At 35.6% G+C, this 22372-nt stretch overlaps 1 protein-coding gene across 1 annotated transcript in view; it reads right to left on the reverse strand.

The window, feature by feature from the left end:
• STK3 (serine/threonine kinase 3) overlaps positions 1-22372 on the reverse strand; it is a 266921-nt gene that overhangs the window by 98083 nt on the left and 146466 nt on the right. The window contains exons 7-8 of the mRNA XM_044743927.2: positions 13781-13918; positions 3874-3999 (exon numbers count right to left, since the gene is read on the reverse strand). Coding sequence (XP_044599862.2) covers positions 3874-3999; positions 13781-13918 — 264 coding nt within the window. The remainder of the gene's footprint in view (positions 1-3873; positions 4000-13780; positions 13919-22372) is intronic.

A 22372-nucleotide genomic window follows, 5' to 3' on the forward strand; every position in this document is an offset into this window, starting at 1 on the left:
TCTATTCAAATCCTTTGCTCATTTTTCAATTAGATGTTGGTCTTTTTGTGGCTGAGTTGTCAAAGTTCTTTGTGTATTTTGGATACTAGACCCTTATCAGATATATGATTTGCTAATAATATAATTTGTTCTCCCATTCTATAGGCTGTCTTTTCACTTCTTGATAATATCCTTTAATGTTTAGAGTTTTTAATTTTGATGAAGCTCAATTTTTCTATTTTTCCTTTTGTTACTCATGCTTTGGTGTCATATCTAAGGATCCATTGCCAGATTCTAAGTCATGAAGACAACCTCTATGTTTCCTTCTAAGAGTTTTAATGTTTTAGCTCTTATATTTAGGTCATTGATTCATCCAATCAGACCTTATATTAAAAGGTCATCACATATGATGAGAGATAGGGGTCCAACATTACTCTTTTACATGAGACTATCCAGTTGTCCCACCACCATCTGTGAAAGAGACTTGTTCTTTTCCCTTGAATGGTCTCCAGACCTTTGTTGAAAATCAACTGGCCAGAGATGTATGGGTTTATTTCTGGACTCTCAGTTCTATTCCATTGGTCTGTATGTCAGGACCACAATGATTTGGTTTGTGTAGCTTTGTATTAAGTTGTGAAATTGGGAAGTGAATCCTCCAACTTTGTTCTTCTTTTCCAATATTGTTTTAGCGATTTGGGGCTCCTTGGTCCATGTGAATTTGAGGATTTTGCAAAAAAGACCATTTTGGAATTTTGATAAGAATTGGATGAATCTGTGAGTCACTTAGAGGAGTGTTGCCATCTTAACAATAATAAGTCTTCCAATCCACTAACACAGGATGTTCTTCCAGTGATTTAGGTATTCTTTCATTTCTTTCAGCAATTTTTGTACTTTCTACTGTACAAGCCTTCTACCTCCTTGGCTAAATTTATTCTTAGGCATTTCATTCTTTTGGATGGTACTGTAAATGGAATCATTTTCTTAATTTTCTTTGTGCATTGTTCACTGCTGGTGCATAAAAACATAATTGATTTTTGTGTGTTTATCTTGCATCCTACAACTTTACTGGACTTGTTTATTAGCTCTAGAAGATTTAGATGTTTTTGACAGACACCATCCAGGAAGCTGCTCCAGCTCAAGGAGACCAAAATAAAGGTAAGTCTCTGTGCTGGTCCCTCAGAGAACTGTCATATAGCTCAAAATGCAAAAGCATGATTTTTTAAGAACAAGGCTCTTATTCCTCTCCCCTGCCCCCAACCTCCACCTTTGTTCCCGTGGCTGCTGCTGAACTAGAAAATTGGGGATGGCAGGCATGTAAGCAAAAATGCCACAACACTTTCTTACCAAAATTTAGCAGCCTCTTTCTTCATTAAGCACTCTTCTGGTTGCTGTAAATTTTTTATTAGATTCCAGTATTCTCAAAGAGTTAATTTGTCAGTTTTTGCCAACTTAACGGTTGCTTCTATGGAGGCACTGATTCTTAGAGCTCCCTACTCCACCATTTTCCATGACCAACAACTTCTTTTAACAAATAGAATGTGGCAAAGTGACAGTGTGCAACTCCTGAGACTGTGTAATAAAAGGCATTGAGATTTCCTCCTTACTCGCTCTCTAGGACCACTCACTCTGAGAGAAGCCAGTTGCCATGGTGTGAAGACCTCAAATAGCCCTACAAAGAGGCCCACATGGCAAGGAACTGAGGGCAGGCTGCCAACAGCCATATGAGCGGGCTATCTTGGAACTCCAGTCCTTCTCAAGTCTTCAGATGACTACAGCTCTGACCAACAATTAGACTGTAATCTGATGAGAGACCTTGAGCCAGAATCATCAAACTAAGTCATTCCAGAAATACTTATCTACAGATACCATGAAATAATAAATGTGTGTTGTTTTGAGCTGCTAAGTTTTAGGGTATATAATATTTAAAGCTGAGGCCCAAAAGATGAGAAGAGCCTAGTCATTCAATGAGTTCCCAAGAAGAAGAATGTTTCAAGCAGAGGGAATAAGGAAAGGTCTTTGGTATGTTGAAAAAAATTAAATATCTGAAAGAAGATCAATGTGGCTGGAGCTCAGTGAAGGAGAGAAAAACAGTGAAGAAAGAGATCACAAAAGTGGCAGAAAGTAACCAAAATGACTGTAGCAAAGTCTTAAAAACTACTAAAAACTGGTAAGTTGTGGTGTAGTCGGCGGTCCCCTAGCCATCAAAAATGGAAACCAGCCTGTAAGTGAGGATCGGAAGACAAAAGCAAAGAAAAAATAATCACTGTCCCATTGACAGCTAATTAAAGGCAGTTCACTAGCCCAACACTCATAAGAAGCTTGCAGAAGGTGAAGGAACGGCAGATGGCTATCATCGCAGAGAGGCAATTGTATAACTCTGATAAGCCAGTGTTGTTTATTTTAGAAGTACTAATAAATATTTGATTGAAAAGTGAGCATAGAGTATTGAAGGAGCATGGGAGCTTCAAAGTAAAAAACCTAGTTTTATTCTTGGTTCCTCATCAGCTTTGTGAACTCTGGTAAATCACTTCTCTCCTAACCTAATTTCACTCAACTGCAAAATGGGATAATAATATATATATGACCAATCTCATTTTTTTAAAAGATAAAATGAAATAATATATGATAAAAGTGTGTTTGAAATTACAAAAAAACCCTACAAAATATTAACATCTACAAATGCTAATTGGAGAAAAATAAAAAAACTATCTAACATCACACAGGAACACAGAGTGGGCTCTATAAAACCCTTTACATCATCTTTACATCATCCCATATCACTTATTCATCTTTGCAGAATTAATACACAATCACCAACTTATGACAAAAACACCTTTATGAGGATGCTATTTAAAATTCTAAATGGTGAATTTATTGGTATAAAATTTTATATCTAGAATATAAACTTAAAGCATCTGTCTCACCAGGCAGTCCACAGTCACTGCCAAATGAATAACCTATGTAGCCGAATATCTAAAGAAAATGATTATAAATCAGCTTGGCAAAGACCACACTCGCCCTTGCCCTGGGCTATCATATGACACAAGATTTAATAATTAGTGAAAAGGGTAAAAGAATTTCAAAAGAAATACCAATTAGATAACCAGTCTCTGAAATTAAAACTAAATTTGAATTAGCAAAATAGTATTATTTGTATACAACTATAAGACATAAAAAAAATTCTATGAGAAAATATAGTTGATGTTATCAAAGTCATTTTCAATCAGTAAAAAATAAAATAGTATCTGTGTTTTCAGATTTTATGACCATCTGAAAATTGAGAGGTATGCATCTCTTATTTTTAACCAGAAAAAAAATCTGTAATTTGAAACAAGGAAAAAATCATTAGTGAAAAACAAAAGAATTAGACATTATAAAATGTGATATATAGATATAATTATTTTATTTTGTTATTCAAGGGCACCGAAGTAGCAATATAAAGTAAATGGAATAAACTGGTTCAATATGCTAAGTCCTTATAGGTCCCTCCTGCTTTCTCTAGTAACCCATCTTCTACTGTGGTATTCGTTATCTGTATACAGTATAGCTGATGACCGGTTAAAAGAAAGTTCCAGAAGATACAAAACAAAATTGACCAAATTCAAGACAACATTTATTCAACAAACACAGAGTTAGCGTCAACTAGATACTAGATACTGAACAAGCCTACTCTATCAACCTTACATTTTATACATAATCACTAATTCTTAAGACATCAGAAAAGGATAGCAAACATTTAATGTAAACAAAATATATTTTGAGATTTAACGAACAAACACACCTCACTTGTACAATGAAATAGTAAGTGCTATTGATATACTTGAAGAAAAAAATCAAAACTATGCAAAAATAACTCAGAAGAAAAACATCAACTTTTTGAGGGTAATTACGAACCGAATTTTCTTCCTCCTCTTCCAATTCTCGCTGCTGTTCTTCATGTCTTTTAGCTTTTATCTCCATAGCTTCTGTAATCAGGTCTCTTAAAATTGATACAGGTTTTGCATTCTTGATAAAAGGATGCTAGAAAGGTAAAATTCAATGGTATAAGATTTCTCTGAATTACATCTAAAAAATGTTACAACAACACATAAATGCAAACCAAGATCACAGGCTTTAATGATTGTTCTTTCATCCAGAATTAAATATACAGGTTAAGAAAAGAGAATATTTCAGCTGCTTTAGAAATAAAGACTTTGCTTTTGGGTTTGTTTTTAAAAAACCTTTAAAACACACATGCAAAAACGTAATCCTGTTAATAAAACCATAATACCCCTTAAAGATATAATTGTCCAAAGGAAGTGTACATTAGGTAGTAAAAGAAGATAAAAAATGTTTTAAAAAAGATTGGTGATTATATTACATATTAAAATAAAATTAATTTGGTATTAGTTACAGATTTTACTTAATCTTACACTGACATCCAGAATCAGTGGTCAAAAGGAGGGCAATTATTTTGTTACTTCTTTTACATATTTTCTATTTTATTATGTCTTGAATAATGTGCAGTAATCATTCGCAATGGAGAAACTAAAAATAGCAAGGAAAGAAAAATATTTTTCAGAAAATAAATACTGCTTCATTTCTATACTATATATAAAACAATTTTTCTGTTTTTTATACCATCCTGATCTAACTAAAATATCTAAGCTTGCTACAATTTTGATAAACAGAAAGGAAACACCAGAACAGACCTGGGTTGTAATGACACTTTTATTGAGAGGGGTGCGTGTGAGAGAAAGTAGATGGAAAGGTTATAAGTATAATTTTGGATAAATAACCTTATTTGGAGGCAGCAATACAGCTTCAGAATTTAATTTTCTTAATATAGCTCAGTAGATAGAATCAGGTAAAAGCCATTTGAGTTATTTTAATAAAGATCAATAGAACACAAAAATATTCTTAAAGACAAAAAATTTTTGCACTAAAGAAGAAATTACTGACATTTGGAAGAGGTTTTAAAATGGTGAAGATATCATCTGAGAAAACTATGAGTAAGAATTTTACCAGATTGCAGAAATACTAGGATCAATGGCAAAGAACCGATAAATTCTTTTATAACAGGTATAGATTAATTGGCAGATAAATAAAATTCTATTAACACAGCTGTGGAGGAGACGCCTAGTCATCTACCAAAACAGAGCTGTGGCTAGACCTGTGGCTGCCCAGCTAGAAACTACATTTCTCAGCCTCCCTTTCAGTTGGTTCTAACTAGGTGACTACGTTCTCCCCAATGGAATGTGAGTGAGTGTTGTGTTCCACTTCCTGATCTGGGCCTTAAAGCACTGAGTGTGTACTCTTACATGATTTCTTCTGTCTCTACTAAGCTGGGAAACAGACAAAGACAGTGCCCTAGAGGATGGTGGAGCAACAGAAGAAAGAAATCCCAGTCTTACTCTGAAAATGTTTCAGAAACACTGGTGGAAAGGTCATGAAAAATAATAATAATTGAAGATATGTTCTTTGCCCTTAAGGAACTTATTATCTAGAACAAAGAACAAAAGACAAACATACAAAAAAATTACAATGTGACATACAAATTATATTCATGATGGGTTAGCAGAGTCTATATGATTAAGAAATGTGAAAGCAGAATAGGTGAGGTAATCTCAGACACTTGATACAGAAGAAATGGACCATTTTAGGGAGGAGGAAAAGTATGAACAAACACACAAAGATAGGGGATGTATGTTAGAACACAGTAGGAAGATCTGTCTAGCCAAAACAGAAACACTATTTGAAGACGTGTTCTGTGAGTTTAGATATAGGCAACAGTGGGACTAGAAGAATAAGTGCTTAGGATGAGATGCCTGAATTGTCTGAGAGCCTTTTAATTACATAAACAAGCTAACAGCGTAAGGAAAAGAATGTCTTTGATAGCGTAATCTTGCAGTAGAGTTTAGAAACAAAAGAGAGTGGAGAGAAACTGTAATAACACAGGTATGAATTATTAAGACCCTGGATTAAAAAAATAGCTGCCACAATCAAGAGGAAATAGTGAATCTGATGAAAGAACTCTTAAGAAGGATTTGGTGACTATATATTAACAGAAGTGAAAGATGACCAACACTGCAAAAACTAGGAACCAGTAGAACTGCATTCCCTTAAAAAGGCATTGAAATCTCAACTGTATTATACTTTATCTTCTCGGGGAAAATTATGAGCCAATCCTCTAAGCCACAGTTTTATCTTTAAGAAATGCCAAAGTAGATATATGGTTCATGCAGTCCAGTACAAATTTACTTTTGTGGAGTTCATTGTGAACTGCCTATACACTGTTTTGCTACCATTAGCATATAGAGTTTAACAATCTTCATCTCAAAATCTCAATATGTCTGATTTCACATTTACTTATGTTTTCGCTTCATAACTACTACAGACGTGATTTTGGCCTACAAAGAGGAACTGGCTGATAAAGTTAAAAGGGTACTGCAAGAACAAGGCCATATTATTTGAGCTTTCTTGACAGTCAGAAGAGAAGTTTTATCAGACACACTGGCAAATTTTGTTGTTTTTTTCTTTTTTGAAGAAGATTAGCCCTGAGCTAACATCTGCTGCCAATCCTCCTCTTTTTGCTGAGGAAGACTGGCCCTGAGCTAACATGCATGCCATCTTCCTCTACTTTATATGTGGGATGCCTACCACAGCATGGCTTGCCAAGCAGAGCCATGTCCACACCCGGGATCCGAACCAGCGAACCCTGGGCTGCCAAAGCGGAACATGCAAACTTAACCACTGCGCCACCAGGCCAGCCCCAACATTGGCAAATTTTTCAAAAGTATTTTTAAAGGTTTTTAAAAAGTAGCAGGTGGTAAAATTTAAAAATACAAAGCAACATAAAAAAGAACAGAACAACAACAACAAAAACCAGAGAAAATAAGTTGGCAAAAATAAAACATGACAATTGTGATGAAAATGTTATTAGCATATACCAATGGAAACAAATCGGTTGAATTTCCATTTATTATATAGTATTTTAATTAAGTACTGAAATACACTTAGTTCGTAAGATAAATTCAACTACGCACTTTCTACATGAGATATACTTAAATAACATAAATCCAACTCATGTTTTTATAAGAGTCATTCTAAAAAGAACTTGGATAAAAGTCAAAGACAGGCAATGAAATATTAGTCAAACATAAAATGAACAAACTAAAAAGTATATGTGTAACATTTACGTCAGACAAGAGGGTGATTATATGAAGAGTTTTTAAAACAATATCAATAAGAAAAAGATAAACACAGCAAATTCTAAAAGGCAATAAAGTTTCACTATTTCTAAATGTATTTAAAGTAAAACCTAAACTAAAAGAAGGCAAGAACTTTTTGAAGAAGAAGAAGATGATTAGCCCTGAGCTAAGTGTGCTGTCAATCCTCCTCTTTTTGCTGAGGAAGACTGGCCCTGAGCTAACATCCGTGCCCATCTTCCTCTACTTTATCTGTGGGACACCTGTCACAGCATGGCTTGCCAAGCAGTGTCATGTCCGCACCTGGGATCTGAACCAGTAAACCCCGGGTCACCAAAGTGGAACGTGCTCACTTAACTGCTGCGCCACCAGGCCAGCCCCAAGCAAGAATTCTTAAACCACCTGAACTAATGAAAAGATGTAAAATACCTAAAATCAACCTATCACAGTTTGATCAAGTATTTTAAAAGTTAAGGCTGCTTGGGGGCTGGCTGGTGGCATAGCGGTTAAGTTCGCGTGCTCCACTTTGGCAGGCCAGGGTTCGCCAGTTTGGATCCTGGGTGCAGACCTAAGCACCGCTTATCAAGCCTTGCTGTGGTAGGCATCCCACTTGTAAAGTAGAGGAAGATGAACACAAATGTTGGCTCAGGGGCAATCTTCCTCAGCAAAAAGAGGAGGACTGGTGGCGGATGTTAGCTCAGGGCTAACCTTCCTCAAAAAAAAAAAAAAAAAAAAATTAAGGCTGCTTGAAACTTTGTTGTTTTAAAATCTGAAATATTGCCTCAAGTTTTGTTCATGTTCTGAATTATCAATTTCTGAACTGACAGAGTTCAAATTAACGATTTATTAAAAAAACATCTTCAGAGAAAACAAGAGTTAAAGCAAACTGAAGAAAAAATTTCTGCCTCTGGACAGACTAAGCAGCCGTACTTTTCCCTGTTTCTCTCCATTAAAGTACAGCTAAAACCCTGGACATCACATATAAAACAAACACAGGAAGACTCTGACAAGGGGAGAGAGGGCAGCAAACTGGCTAGGGACTGTGGGACTCATGGAAGGACAGAGCTGTGAATTCCATGGGTTTTCTTTTTACCTCCAGTACCTAGACTGAGTACTGGAGAAGTCAGCAACCCAGAAACACCAATGGACGCAAACTAAAAAAAGCCACTGCAAAAGCCTGCTCTCTTGAGTGAAAGGATCATGACAGGGATAGCTAACAAGACAAAACTCTTAGACAATAACCACTGTACTCCAGCCAAACACCACAGAGAAAACAATGGTCTCACCCAAACCAGCAAAGGCTGAGCAGGGAACCTAGACTTCCTCTAGAAGCTGTTCAATCCTTCTACGGAGGTGGTGTCAGAGAAGACGAGGCAGTATAAAAAGCGCTCCCCCACCCCCAGGGAGGAGTATCAGTGGAGAGCATGTGGGAGCCTGGACTTGTATACCCCTACCAGGCAGTAATAAAGAATACCCATCCCCTACCTACTAGAGTGGGATCAGAGGAGGTCTAGTGGCAAGTCAGGAACAGTAATCACCACTCAGGTGATTTCAGGCCCTGAAATGCAAATAGAGGCCACTGGGAGAGTCTGAACTCTCACTCTTGTCCAGTAGTAATAAGAAACCTCTCCCTCACCTACACGTCAAAGGAGACCAAGTGGGGACCAGGATTTCTACTGCTACCTAGCAGAAATGAGATGATGCCCCTCTCCCCTACTGAAGCAGTGTCAGAGGACATCTGCTATAACATAAAATTTAAATAAGATACAGAGTCTCATAATTCCCAAAATGGCCAGATTTCAAATGAAAATCACTCACCATACCAAGAAGCAGGACAATCTCCTTAAATGGGAAAAGACAATCAACAGAAACCAATATCAAGATGACATGGATGTCAGAATTATCTGACAAAGATTTTAAAGCAGTCATCATAAAAACATGTCAATGAGCAATTACAAACATGCTTGTAAACAAATGAATAATTAGAAAGTCAGCAAAGAAACAGAAGATACAAAAAAGAAACAAACGAAAATTTTAGAACTAAAAAAACCACAACAACCAAAATAAAAAATTCAATGGATGTGATCAATAGCAGAATAGGGACAGATGGATGAATCAGTGAATTAGAACAACAGAAATTATACAATATGAACAACAGAGAGAAATTAGACTGGAATAAAAAGGAACAGAACCTCAGGGACCTGTGGAACTAAATCATAAGATGTACCATTTGTGTCAATGGAGTCTGAGAAAGAGGGTAGGGCTAAAAAAGTGTGTGAAAAAATAATGACTGAAAACTTCCCAAAATTGGCAAGAGATATAAAGCTAAGATTTAAGAAGCTTAATGAATCTCAAACAGTATAAACCCAAAGAAATTCATACCAAAACACTCATGATTAAAATTCTTAAATCTTGAAAAGAGCAAGGGGTAAAACAACTCAGATGACAGATTTATCACAAGAAATCATGGATATGAGAAGAAAGTGGCACAATCTGTCAACTAAGAATTCTATACCCATTGAAAATATCCTCCAGGAATGAAGAGAAAACAAGACATTTTCAGATGAAGGAAACTAAGAATTTGTTACTGCAGACCTACTCTAAACGAATGGCTAAATGGAGTCCTCTAAAAAGAAAGGAAGTAAAAAAAATTTTAAAAAAAAGGAACTTTGGAACATCAAAAGAAAGAACAATGGAAAGAGTAAAAACAGGGCAAATACAATAGATTTCTCTTATTCTCTTGAGTTTTCTCAATTGTTTAAAGGTTAAAGAAAATAATATAAGTGTTTGATATCGATCTCATTGTATATTATAATCGATCTCACTGCATAATATAATTGTCTTAAATTATATTATAAATTTTTTATATTATATTTATTGTATTATAAATAGGAAGGACAACAAGATAGATGAAGTTTCTCCTCCTCACTTGAACTGGTAAAATGAAGAATAAGTCACATGCCATAGGAGTTTACAGAGTAACCCATGACATTACCACCTGTTCCAGGCAAATCCAGTAGACAATTCAAATAACAGCAGATCTCAGTCAACCTAACATTCTTGTAAGAGGCCAGCCTGGGACAGGAGTTGATTTTCTGGTTGTAGGCTGCCCACTAGCAGGTATAAGGATCATCTTCAGATAGGAACTCTAGCATCACTAGGCTAAACTTGAATCTTGTCCTTAAAATCTCTGGGGTTTCAATTTCCTCATCTTTTAAAAACTACTAAGAGTTCAACTCAACAATCTCAGTGGATCCTTTCAGTCTACAATTCTTCTAAATTTACACAATTATCTAACTTGTATCATAGAAAATAAACCACTATAAAAAATTCAGCATGAATTTCTTTTTAAAAACTGTTTATCGGAATCTAGAAATCAACACGGTATAATTTATACATGTAGACTATAGACATGTGTCCACTAAAACTTAGTAATAAGATTGTCCTCTGAGAGTTAACATAAAATTTAACTCATAACATATAAGGCATGCAAAACTCTAAGAGACAGAATGACTTCTAGGGGTCCAGCAAAATAAGACACTGATGAGTCTAATGAGACTCTAATAAGACTAAAGATAATTACGCTATCTAAAAAACTTTTTAAATCAGAAGTTTGTTACATTAAACAAAGACATGTTAAATGCAATGCACCTGTATTGAGCACCGGCTACCAGGAGGGCAAAAGTAGTCCTCGCCCAAAAGGTAGCGCCCCTGACTTTGAATTAGTTACAGTCCAGGACAAAGATACAGAAACAAGTTATTTCAATCTAATATGGCTAATAATATGCACAGGGTGCTTATGGAAACACAGAGAAACAACTAACCTAAATAAGGATGAAGGGAAGGCTTCTGGGAGGAGTATCTCATTTGCATTAGAAACAATAAGACAAAAAGGAGCCAGTTGTTGAAGTGGTCTTTAAACTAGCAGAGGTAGGTGGGGTAAATAGCATGAGAAAAGGTACAGAGGATTGAAAAAGCATGGTCTGTATAAGAAACTACAAGTCTATTATTTCAGTATTTATAGAGGGAAAAATGGGGGGGGTCAAGCAAGTGGTTAGTTAAGAGGCCAGACAAGGACACCATATTATAACAGAGGGCCTTGAATAGTCAACAACAGCACAACAGAAACAATAAAAATCAAGAAAGCAAATATTGGCTCATAAGCAGTTTACAAGACCAGTTGCATTGTTTGTCCTTATTGGAAAGAAGGATGCTTGAGCCAAACTCAACTAGAAGCTAGAGGGTAACAAAGCCAGTTAATGTAGTCCATACAGGTTAACTTCCTGAGAAGAAAGCGGAGAGGAGAAAGGGTGAAGGGTGGGGCTAGGGGTGGCAAATGGAATAAGCCTAGAACAATCACTTAATCACTATGTGATGTTCAGTGAGTCATTTAATCTTTCTGGGCTTCAGAACTCTCACCCACAAAATGAGGGAATTATACTAGAACATTTCTTAAATGTTTTTCCATCCTAAAAACTCTAACTTAAGAACAACAAAATCCTCTTTTCTTAAGAAAGATTAGAAAAGATTATTGGAGAAAGGCTAGAAAGAAATATTGGTTAAATTATCCAAAAATCAGTTATCAGACATATTTGGATTTACTTTCATCATCATATTTTGTGCTATTTGTCCCACTTTTTCTGGTTTTTTCCCCCCTCTCCTTTCTTGCCTTCTTTGGGGTTGAATAATTTAGATACTCAATACAATAACAATATCAATAAGCCCTTGTCTTATGTGCTCAAAATTCCTTTGAAATGCTGACAATATTTCAAAATAAATTGTTTCAATTAATTTTTGAAAGGTAATATTTGCACATACAAAACTCAAAAGGCTCAAAAAGAGCCTTCAGCAAAAAATAAGTCTCCATCCCACTCCTGCTTCCATACAGTTACCTTCTATTAGGGAGGCCAGTTTCTTGCTCATTTTTCCAGGGCTATGCCACTACAAGCACTGACATATATATATATATATATATACACACATGTGTGTGTGTGTCAGTGTATGTATTTTGCCAATCACTCCTCTCAATAGACTTTAGACTGTTTCCAATTTGTTGACAGATATTTACGCTTTTCTAATCTTTTGCCATTACAATGTACTATGAATATTTTTACATACATATTTTTTCACACATGGTTAAATTTTTCTGTAGAGTAAATTTCTAGAAGTATAATTACTGAGTCAAAGTATATATGGTATTTTATTCTGGATAGATATTGCTAAATTGCCTTCCATGGAGATTGAGTACTAAGTTAAATTTTTGTAATAATAAACATATTTAAGAGCCTATTTCCCATACTCCTCAACAAATTCCTTTTTTTAAAACAGTATATTGGAAAAATCACTTTTTATAAGAAACATGTTTTTAATTCTTCTGTCACTTAAAAAGAATTATTTTCCAAATACCAAGTTTTGTTAATGTGAGACGCACTATTAGCTTAGAGATCTGAGCTAATAGTTGGGAAATTTCTGTCGGGAAAATAAAGACTCACAAATGCTTATTAAAAGTACTAAATTATTTCTATTTGGATTAAATGTTAAGGCAGACAAAAAGTCTGACACTCTGGATGCAAAGTCTGCTTGTAGCAGGGATAGTGCAACTCTTCATTTAGGTAATCTTCTAACCAATACAGTAGTTCCCTTTTGTCTGCAGTTTCACTTTCCACAGTTTCAGGGTTTCAGTCACCCATAGCCAACCTCGGTCTGAAAACATTAAACGGAAAATTCCAGGAAAAAACTATTCATAAGTTTTAAATTGCAGACCACTCTGAGGAGCATGATGAATTCTCCCGCGGGGAACATGAATCCTCCCTTTGTCCAGAGTATCCACGCTGTATATGCTACTCACCTGTTAGTCACTTAGTATCCATCTCATATCAGATAACTGTCGCAGTATGGCAATGCTTGTGTTCAAATAACCCTTATTTTACTTAATAATGGCCCCAAAGCGTAAAACTAGTGATGCTGGCAATATAGATATGCCAATGAGAAGTTATTGCTATTAATCTCTTACTGTGCCTAATTTATAAATTAAACTTTATCATATGTATGTATGTATAGGAAAAAACTTAGTATATATAGAGAGTTCAGTACTATCCATGGATTCAGGCATCCACTGGGGTCTTGGAACATACTCCCTGTGGATAATGGGGGACTACTATATTTACAATATGCAATCTCTTCAAAGAGTTCAGGGATATTGTATTTGTATATCTTATAGGTGAACAAAAAGTCAAAGAAGAAATGCTGGGTCAAGGAATAAACATGAGAAATAGTAACAATGGAGACAAGAATTCATTTCTGAAATGAGAACCCTTTGGAAGTTTTGCTTTAAAATAACTTTAGGAGGAAAGAGTTGACAACAACAAACAAAAAAAAATAGAAAAGGGAGAAAAGACAGATTGAACATGGAAAACAGAAAAGAAAAATATGAGACAAAGAGAACATACAAGAGAAAAATGGTGTGCGTGTGTGTGCGTCTTTAACAATCTATATTTCCTGGGAGGTTTATAGCTTTAGAAATCAGCTAATGAAACTCACAGCAATTTTGGTCAATGCCAGAAGGCTAAAAGGTATGAAGAAAATATCCTTCCCTTAAAGGCATAAGCACTGACCTGTAAAAGTTGTGTTGCAGTAGCTCTCTGCTCAGGATTCTTCACCAGGCACTTTTTAACAAAATCGGTGAAATCATCAGACCAAAGCTCTGGCTTCCTGAATGTTGGTGGTGGATTTGTGGGAATCATAAAAATAGCCTAGTAAAAATGAAATATCCAAAAGACAGAGTAAGAATCACAATAGCACACCAAATAAACAAACGTCTTTATCTACCATTTTATCAGATTCTAAATCTGAAAAACAAATTTAAGCTGTTCTAGGATTTCCAGTAAGATTACAATTCAGGAAGCAAGTCCATCTGCTACTAATGTAATCATTTCCCATTAAATTTCCTCTATTTGAATTGTAGCTCATTGAGCACATCATTCTTTATTTTATCTATTATTTTTCATCAGTCTCTGAAGAAGACTGCATTTCTAACCCTTTTACCACACTAAGGACATTCTCTAATTAAACAGATATATCCCTCAATTTTCAGCTTCACATAAGAACTGCTGCTCAAAATGGCTAGCAGCAGTCCAATTTGCTTCTGCAATCCAAAATATTTAAGTATAAATAAAATTACTGCTGTGATTTGAAATAACAGCTGATAGAGCCAAGACTTTGATTTCTCTTATAAACATGTAAGTCAGGATTCCAAATGAAAAACTTTAAAGGTAATATACCACTTTAATTTATTATGAATGATTTAATTTAGTATTAATAATTTAGTACTAATGATAATACATTCAGATAGTTCAAGATTCAAAAGCTCAGAAGTCTCCTGTCATCCCTGTCCTCTTAGCTATCCAGTCACTCTTTTTCATTTTTTTTTCTGCTTTTTTCTCCCCAAATCCTCCCAGTATATAGTTGTATATTTTAATTGTGGGTCCTTCTAGTGTAGCATGTGGGACACCGCCTCAGCATGGCCTGATGAGCGGTGCTATGTCTGCGCCCAGGATCCGAACCCGGCAAAACCCTGGGCCGGCGAAGCGGAGCACGCGAACTTAACCACTCGGCCACGGGGCCAGCCCCAAGTCATTCTTTTTCGACCAAGAGAATTAATCCCTAATGTTCTTAGGAAATCACTTAACTTCTCTCCTATGCATCTAGAATAGTTTCTGATAAAATACCTTCACTAAAACACCCTTTTCTCTGAAAGGATATGAAAGATACGAAAACAATAATAAAGGTAAAACAAAAGTATCAAGCACTCAATAAATACTAGCCATTATCATTTTCATTTCCACATAATGTTATAAAAAAGACAAGAGGCAAACACAGCAATAACAAAATATTTACAAAGTAAAATGAATTCAATCATATAACTAAGTGTAGTTTAATAGGTAAGTTTATACAATTACACAATCAACACAACAGGTGAGAAAAGTGGCTTTTTGGCAATCTTAATGTATGCATACGCACCATACAAACATGGGCCTCCCAAAGACGTATTCGAGGGTGAAGCATCTGAAAAACTCTCTTTCTAGACTGCAAAATTCTATAATTTTCTAGAAGACAGGTATCTGTCTCTGTTCTATCCTCATTTTTTCACCTGGCTTTTGGCAGTCCTTTCTCTGCATGTGCAAACAATTTCATGTACGTGAACTTTATGTCCCCTTTCCTTAATGCATAAAGAAAATAAAGATGGTAATACTACAAATTACAATAATACTTAGAAACTAAGTTTATTTACCGTTGAAAGAAATTAATCACAGCTATGTTTAAAACACTTGTTCATATATACACCAAAACTGTAGACAAAGTAATAAAGATAATATGTTCTTGGGGATACCAATTTTATTGTGTTCCTTTGATATAATAAAATTGTCCCACCCTCCACTGGATTTTTATTAACTGTTCAAAAGCCATTTACAAGTACCTTAGAATCATAGAATTTCCATAGTAAAACATATATGAGAGATCATTTAGCTCAATCTTCTCACTTAACAGAAAAGGAATCAAAAGCCCAGAGAGGCTGAGTGAGTTTGAAACAAAATTTCAGACCTTCAAAAGGGGCTTTATTGAAAAGATTACCAAGGTATTCTAATGCTTCTACTGTGTTTCAAGAAGCAAGAAAGTGAAGTACAAAGCAAAGAGTTAATAAATCTAACATGCGGCTAATAAGAGGATAGAGAGATGATAAATGATGATACTGTTTTCAACATATATGTCTTCCCAGGTCCTCTTCTTATTTCCAAGTGGATAAGAAAGGATAAGTAAGTTTCAAGCCTTTGAGACAAGACAGCGACAGGAAAACATCTTACAACTTACTACAATCACAACTATGATAGTTAATAAAGTTGGAATCATTCAATGAAATATGAATCAGGGAAAGACTATTCAGTGGAGACAATACAGTCTTTTCAACAGATAGTGCTGGGATGACTGGCTATCCACAGGCAATAAAAAAGAATTTGGACTCTGACATACCACATAGAAAAATTAACTCAAAATGGATCAACAACCTAACAGTAAGAATTAAAAGTATAAAACTCTTAGAGGAAAACATAGGGGGAAAGCTTCATGATACTGAATTTGGCAATGATTTCTTGGATACGACACCAAAACTCCAGGCAACAAAAGAAAAAAATAGATAAGTTCTACTACATCAAAATTTAAAACTTTTGTGCATCAAAGGACACTATCAACAAAGTGAAAAGGCAATCCACAATGGGAGAAAATACTTGCAAATCATATATCTGATAAGGGGTTAATATACAGGATATATAAAGAACTCCTACAACTCAACAACAAAAAACCAAAGAACCCAATTTAAAAAATACACAAAGAACTCAGATATTTCTCCAAAGAAAATACACAAATGGCCAATAACCACATGACAAGATACACAAGACATCACTAATCATCAGGGAAATACAAATCAAAACACCATGATATACCACTCACATTCACTACTATGACTATTATTTAAAAAACAAAACAAAACAGAGGCCAGCCTGGTGGTGTAGTGGTTAAATCTGAGCACTCCACTTTGGCAGCTCAGGTTCGGATCCAGGTGCAGACCTACACACCACTCAATAGGCCATGCTGTAGCAGCATCGCACATACGAAATAGAGAAAGATTGGCACAAATGTTAGCTCAGGGACAGTCTTCCTCAAACAGAAAGAGGAAGATCGGCAACAGATGTTAGCTCAGGGCCACTCTTCCTCACAAAGAGAAAAAAACAAAAATAAAAACCCAGAAAATAACAAGTGGTGGCAAGGATGTGGAGCAACTGAAACCCTCAAGCATTGCTAGTAGAGATGTAAAATGATGCTGCTGCTTGGAAAACAGTATGGTGATTCCTTGAAAACTTAAAACACAGATTTACCATATGATCCCTCAATTCCACTTCTGAGTATACACCCAAAAGAAGTGAAAGCAGGACACAGAACAGATATTTGTACGCCCATGTTTGTAGCAGTATTATTCATAATAGCCAAAAGGTGGAAGTAACCCAAGTGTCCATCATCAGACGAATGGATAAACAAAACATGGTGTTTATATTGTATATATGCATACAATGTAACATTATTCAACCTTAAAAGGAAGAAAATTTTGACACATGCTACAACATAGACAAACCTTGAAGATTATGCTGAATGAAATAAACCAGTCACAAAAGGACAAATATTGCATGATTCCTCTTATATGAGGTTCCTAGAGTAGTCAAATTCCTGCAGACAAAGAGTAGAATGGTGGTTGCCAGGGGTTATGGGAAGAGAGTGGAGAGTTAGTGTTTACTGGGTGCAGAGTTTCAGTTGGGGAAGATGAAAAAGTTCTGGAGATGGTTAGTGGTGATTGTCACACAGCAATGTGAATGTACTTGATTTCACAGAACTATACACTAAAAGTGATTAAAGTGCTTAATTTTATGTTGTATATATTTTACCACAATAAAAAAATATGAATGATGGAAAATACAAAGTAATAATCAAGTTCTGAAATATCTGTTAAATGCCTACTACATACAAAGTGTGGTGTTAGGCATTGCATGGAGCTCAAAGATGCAGCAAGAAATATAGTCACTACCCTTAAGAAACTTCTAACCTAGTCTGGTAATGAAAGAACAAACAGTAATTGATTTAAAGAATAGTATGATATAAGGCATAAAGAAGAGAGGTCATTCGCCTTAGAAGAAATAGTATAAGAAAAAGCAAGAGAGTGGAATAAGGCTGTTGGGAGGAGCAGAGAACAAGCTGATTACTCTGTAAGGGTCTAGAAAACGATAAGACTAGAAGGAGAATGGAGTATATGGAATTTGGTCAGCAAGAAAGTGCATAACTGAAAGAAGGTTTTTTCGGGGGGGGGGGGGGTATTTACTTTTGTTTTTGTTTTTGCTTTTAGTCAGAGTTTATGACCCAAGAAGTAGATCTAAAACAAAAAAACAAAAAACACCTGGAGACACTCTAAACATGGAATAGAAAAGGCAGTTAGAGTTAGGGGCTAGTGTAGATGTCCCAAGATAAGTAAAATAAGAGTTCAAACTACAATGGTATCCACAGGAATGAATTGCAAGAAATGAGATATGAGATACTACAACAGAAGAATCAAGAGAACATCCTAACAACACTGTTTAGGAGGGGTGGAAAAAAGGAAGAACAAACAATTACTCCAGAATTCAAAATATAAAAAATAAACTCCTTAATTGCAAGGCACTCAGGTATTCTAACAATTCACTATATCATTCTTTTGAATGATATTCCTCGGAATATGCAGCAATTTACTACAACGTGTTATCTACAATTTACTACATGTGTTATCATGGTTTCTAACTTGGAAAGTGATCCAAAGGACTTTCTGTGGACAAAGCAATGAAGATTCAATATCTAAGTCTGTTGATTCTAGGGTAAGAGTTAATCTCTTTATTAGTGTATTCGTCTTCCTTCAAAAAGAGAAAATCCTTTAATAGAAGAGAACATTCTTACACATCTTACATCATATTACATCTAAGATGGTCCTTCAAAAGCACTGTAGCCAGTTTATGACACAATAAGCATCTATCAAATGACAACTATTTGTCAAGTACTTTATGTGTGTTCATAACTATGTTCTAATAAAGAAGTAGCAAAGTGATAGGTCACAGGCCAAATAGCATCAATGGATATATTTTGTGCAGGCAACATTGAGCTCACATTCCCAAAAGGTAAGAATCTGGAGGAATTAGGCTGATTTTACCCAGGACGTATGTTCTCCCTTTTACATGGGCCCCATCTAGCCTGGCTCAATTATCTACTTTATCTGACAGCCCCTTTAAGTATTTAACTTTGTAAGCCCTGCTGTGACAGATTTTAAAATAAGACACATATCTTGGACCCACAGAGTTCATAATCAACTTGTAGGGGAAAAAACCAACACATACAAAACAAATGGCAAACAATGGAGTGCTAGAAAATAAAATTCTTCTGTAAATAACCTAATCAATCTCAGCTCCATAGTTGAAGCAGAACCTAATCTTGCTTTAAGGATGGGCAATATGGGGTTAATACTGGCTGCTGGAAAAGGCACACAAAACCCTCTGCTACTTCAAATTAAAGAATAAAAACAAATCTGAACTCTCATCTCTGCAAAACAGTTCAAAGCACCTACATAAGCCCCTATATAGACTGACCTCAAATTGCAGGTAAAAGATACTAGATTGTCTAGATAAATGTTGTTCATCTGCACTTCTGTTACAAATTGATGGATAACAACTCAGTGATTTATGTCCTTGAAGCTAATGCTCTCCTTTGAACTTTGAGCCAATGAGTTGCAGTCTTATCTTCAGATAATCTTAACATATAAGGCTCACCTCAGCAGTAGCTATTAGAAACCCAAGGATAGAAAGCTTAACTCTAACTCTTATTTACCCAGTACTATCATAAAGTGATCCTAAAATGTTCACATTCTATTCTCAAACAAGCACTCAAGTGAATACAGCTCAAACAAGTAAGTCTTAATATATGATCTACCAAAATGTAGACACTCTAAAAGTCTCCAGGAAAACCACTATGCCTTTTATTTCTATTTTTTTAAGTTAGATAATCAATAACAAACTGACAATTTTCGCACAGACTTTTGTTCAACTAATGTAACCTAATCACGAATCACAGAGGATCCTCTTGAGCTTCTCCAGGGTTTGTATGAGCTGATTAGGTAACAGGCCCTGCTGTACAAAGTTTTGGCAATCAGTGGCTAGCCTCACACTAACAACACACTCCCTTCCTTGCCACCAACCAAGCTGCACGGACACACATTACAGCCATATAATTTATCTTATCTCTAACACCATTTTGATTGAAGAATGTTAGTACAATAAATGATATGATTATCCTTGTGTTTGCTGCTACACAATGTGTTGCTTAACTACATATTGAACCTCTGATTAAGTTTTAAAAAGAACTTCCCTGATCACAAGTAGTCTTAAGAAGCCAAAAAATGTAAGTGCCTCAAAACAACTAATAATCTTCACGCCTGGAATTATATGCCTTAGACTCCAGCAGCAAAGGGAGATGTGGAAAGAGCTGGAGCCGAGAAACTACAATGCCTGAACTTTATAATCTCAGTGGAGTGAGTCCACACATACATCTGAAGCTAAGGCAGTTAGATTTGTGAATGTACAGAAGAATTGGACATGCCAGAATAACAAAAAAATCTGTGCCACTATTCAAGAATCTCAGGTATATGAGCAAAAGGTTATCTTCATAACAAATAAATGAGATAAAGGATGAGAAAGCACTTTATAAAACTGCAAAGAACTAAACAAACATAGCTGTCTCCTGATTGCAACCATAATACATAGGTAGCAAGCTACTAAGTCAAATAAAAACATGTAATTTCTAAAAAGGATATATGGTAATAATTTATTTGAATTCAAAAATTTAAAAAAGACTACTACAAATAAGATAGCAAACAGTACAATGGAATGAAGCCAACACTGGACCTAGGTCAGAAAAAGGCTTGAGTTCTAAATCACCCTCCAACTGATTGTGTGGCGTCAGTTTTTCCATATAAGTGAGGAGGGTGAACTAGTTATTTTTTAGGTTCCTTTTTTGGGTCTAAAAGACACTGGCATTCTAACTGTCTAGCAATCTAGGAGATAAATCCTAGCTAGACAAGTATTAAACTGCTAGTTAGAAAGGAGATGGAGGTGGGGGAGGAGGGAAGAATAACAAAAGGCTTACTAGATGCTAATATAAAAATACAAATCTAAATTTTTATTAAAAACACCACTCCCTCAAAAACAACTTCGAAATAGAGATTTTAAAGAGAACACTAACATCTAGAGTGAACTTTGCTCCTAGAGTACAGTTTCTACAGTAAGCAGAGGGATAAAGTATCGGGAGCATGACCTCACAGTTCACTCCAGCTCCAGCTGCAGGAACTTCAGTAATCATTAATCTGGCCAATAAAGGCTAATTTGTCTGCCTAGGAACCAATTTAAGGGGAGGAGTGCAGTTGGTGCCCTGGCAGTACAGAGGGAATAAGAGAAGCAGCTCTAGGGGTCTGAGCCAGCTCCAGATGGCATAGGGTACAGTAACACCACCATCAGAAGAGCTATCTGGGGCCAGCCTGGTAGCGTAGTGGTTAAGTTTGCACACTCTGCTTTGGCAGCCTGGGGTTCACAGGTTCAGATCCCAAGAGCAAACCTACACACTCCTCATCAAGCCATGCTGTGGTGGCTTCCCACATATAAAACAGAGGAAGGTTGGCACAGATGTTAGCTCAGGGACAATCTTCCTCACCAAAAAGAGAAGAAGAAAAGAAAGAAAGAAGTAGCTATCTGACCTATTTTACTTCTCTGAGCCTGTTTCCTCACTTTAAAAATAGGAATAATAATAGGACCTACCTCACAGAGCTGTTCTGAAGTTTAAATGGGATAATACATGTAAAATACTTAGAACAGCACCTACCACATTGTAAATGCACAATGATGTTAGCTATTATTATCTCAATTTTACCACTGAGGCTAACAAGAGTAAACTAGGTTATCTAAGATCACACAGCTAGTAAAGTAGCTGTCAAAACTGGAACTCAAGTCTCTCTGGCTCCTTAGCTTCTTCATACTACCTCTGTTTCTATTAAACTTCTGCCACAGATAATTCTATTATAAGATAAAGGCTCTGTAATGCATATCTAGTCTCCAGAAAAAGAAAATGGAAAGCTATTTGTATAAAGATGCTTATAGTTCACTTTCTGGAACAGTGGAAAACTGCAAATAAAAATACCAAATAATTAAGGAATGGTTAAGTAAACTACTATATATCAATAAAATAGAGTAACATACTGCCATAAAATGACAAATCTGTGAATTTCAAAACCACAAAGAAATGTTTTATTAAAAAGAAAAGTGAAATGATAAAACAACAGTACAGAATGATTAATTTCACATAAAAATGACAAGTATGCAGCAATGAAGATTGAAAGAGGGTACAGAATCTCAAAAGTTCAATTTATCAATTAACAACAGCAACATCTACAAGACTGTATAAGATTCCTTTTCCATTTTTTATTATAAAGGCCACTATATAGCCAACTTTTAAAAATTATATTTGCAAATAAACAAAGGCTTCATTTAAAACTACTGCTTAAATTATTGCCTATTTCAGTCTGCCCCTATAAGCACCTC

This window comes from Equus asinus, chromosome 12, assembly GCF_041296235.1.
Source record: "Equus asinus isolate D_3611 breed Donkey chromosome 12, EquAss-T2T_v2, whole genome shotgun sequence".
Taxonomy (NCBI): domain Eukaryota; kingdom Metazoa; phylum Chordata; class Mammalia; order Perissodactyla; family Equidae; genus Equus; species Equus asinus.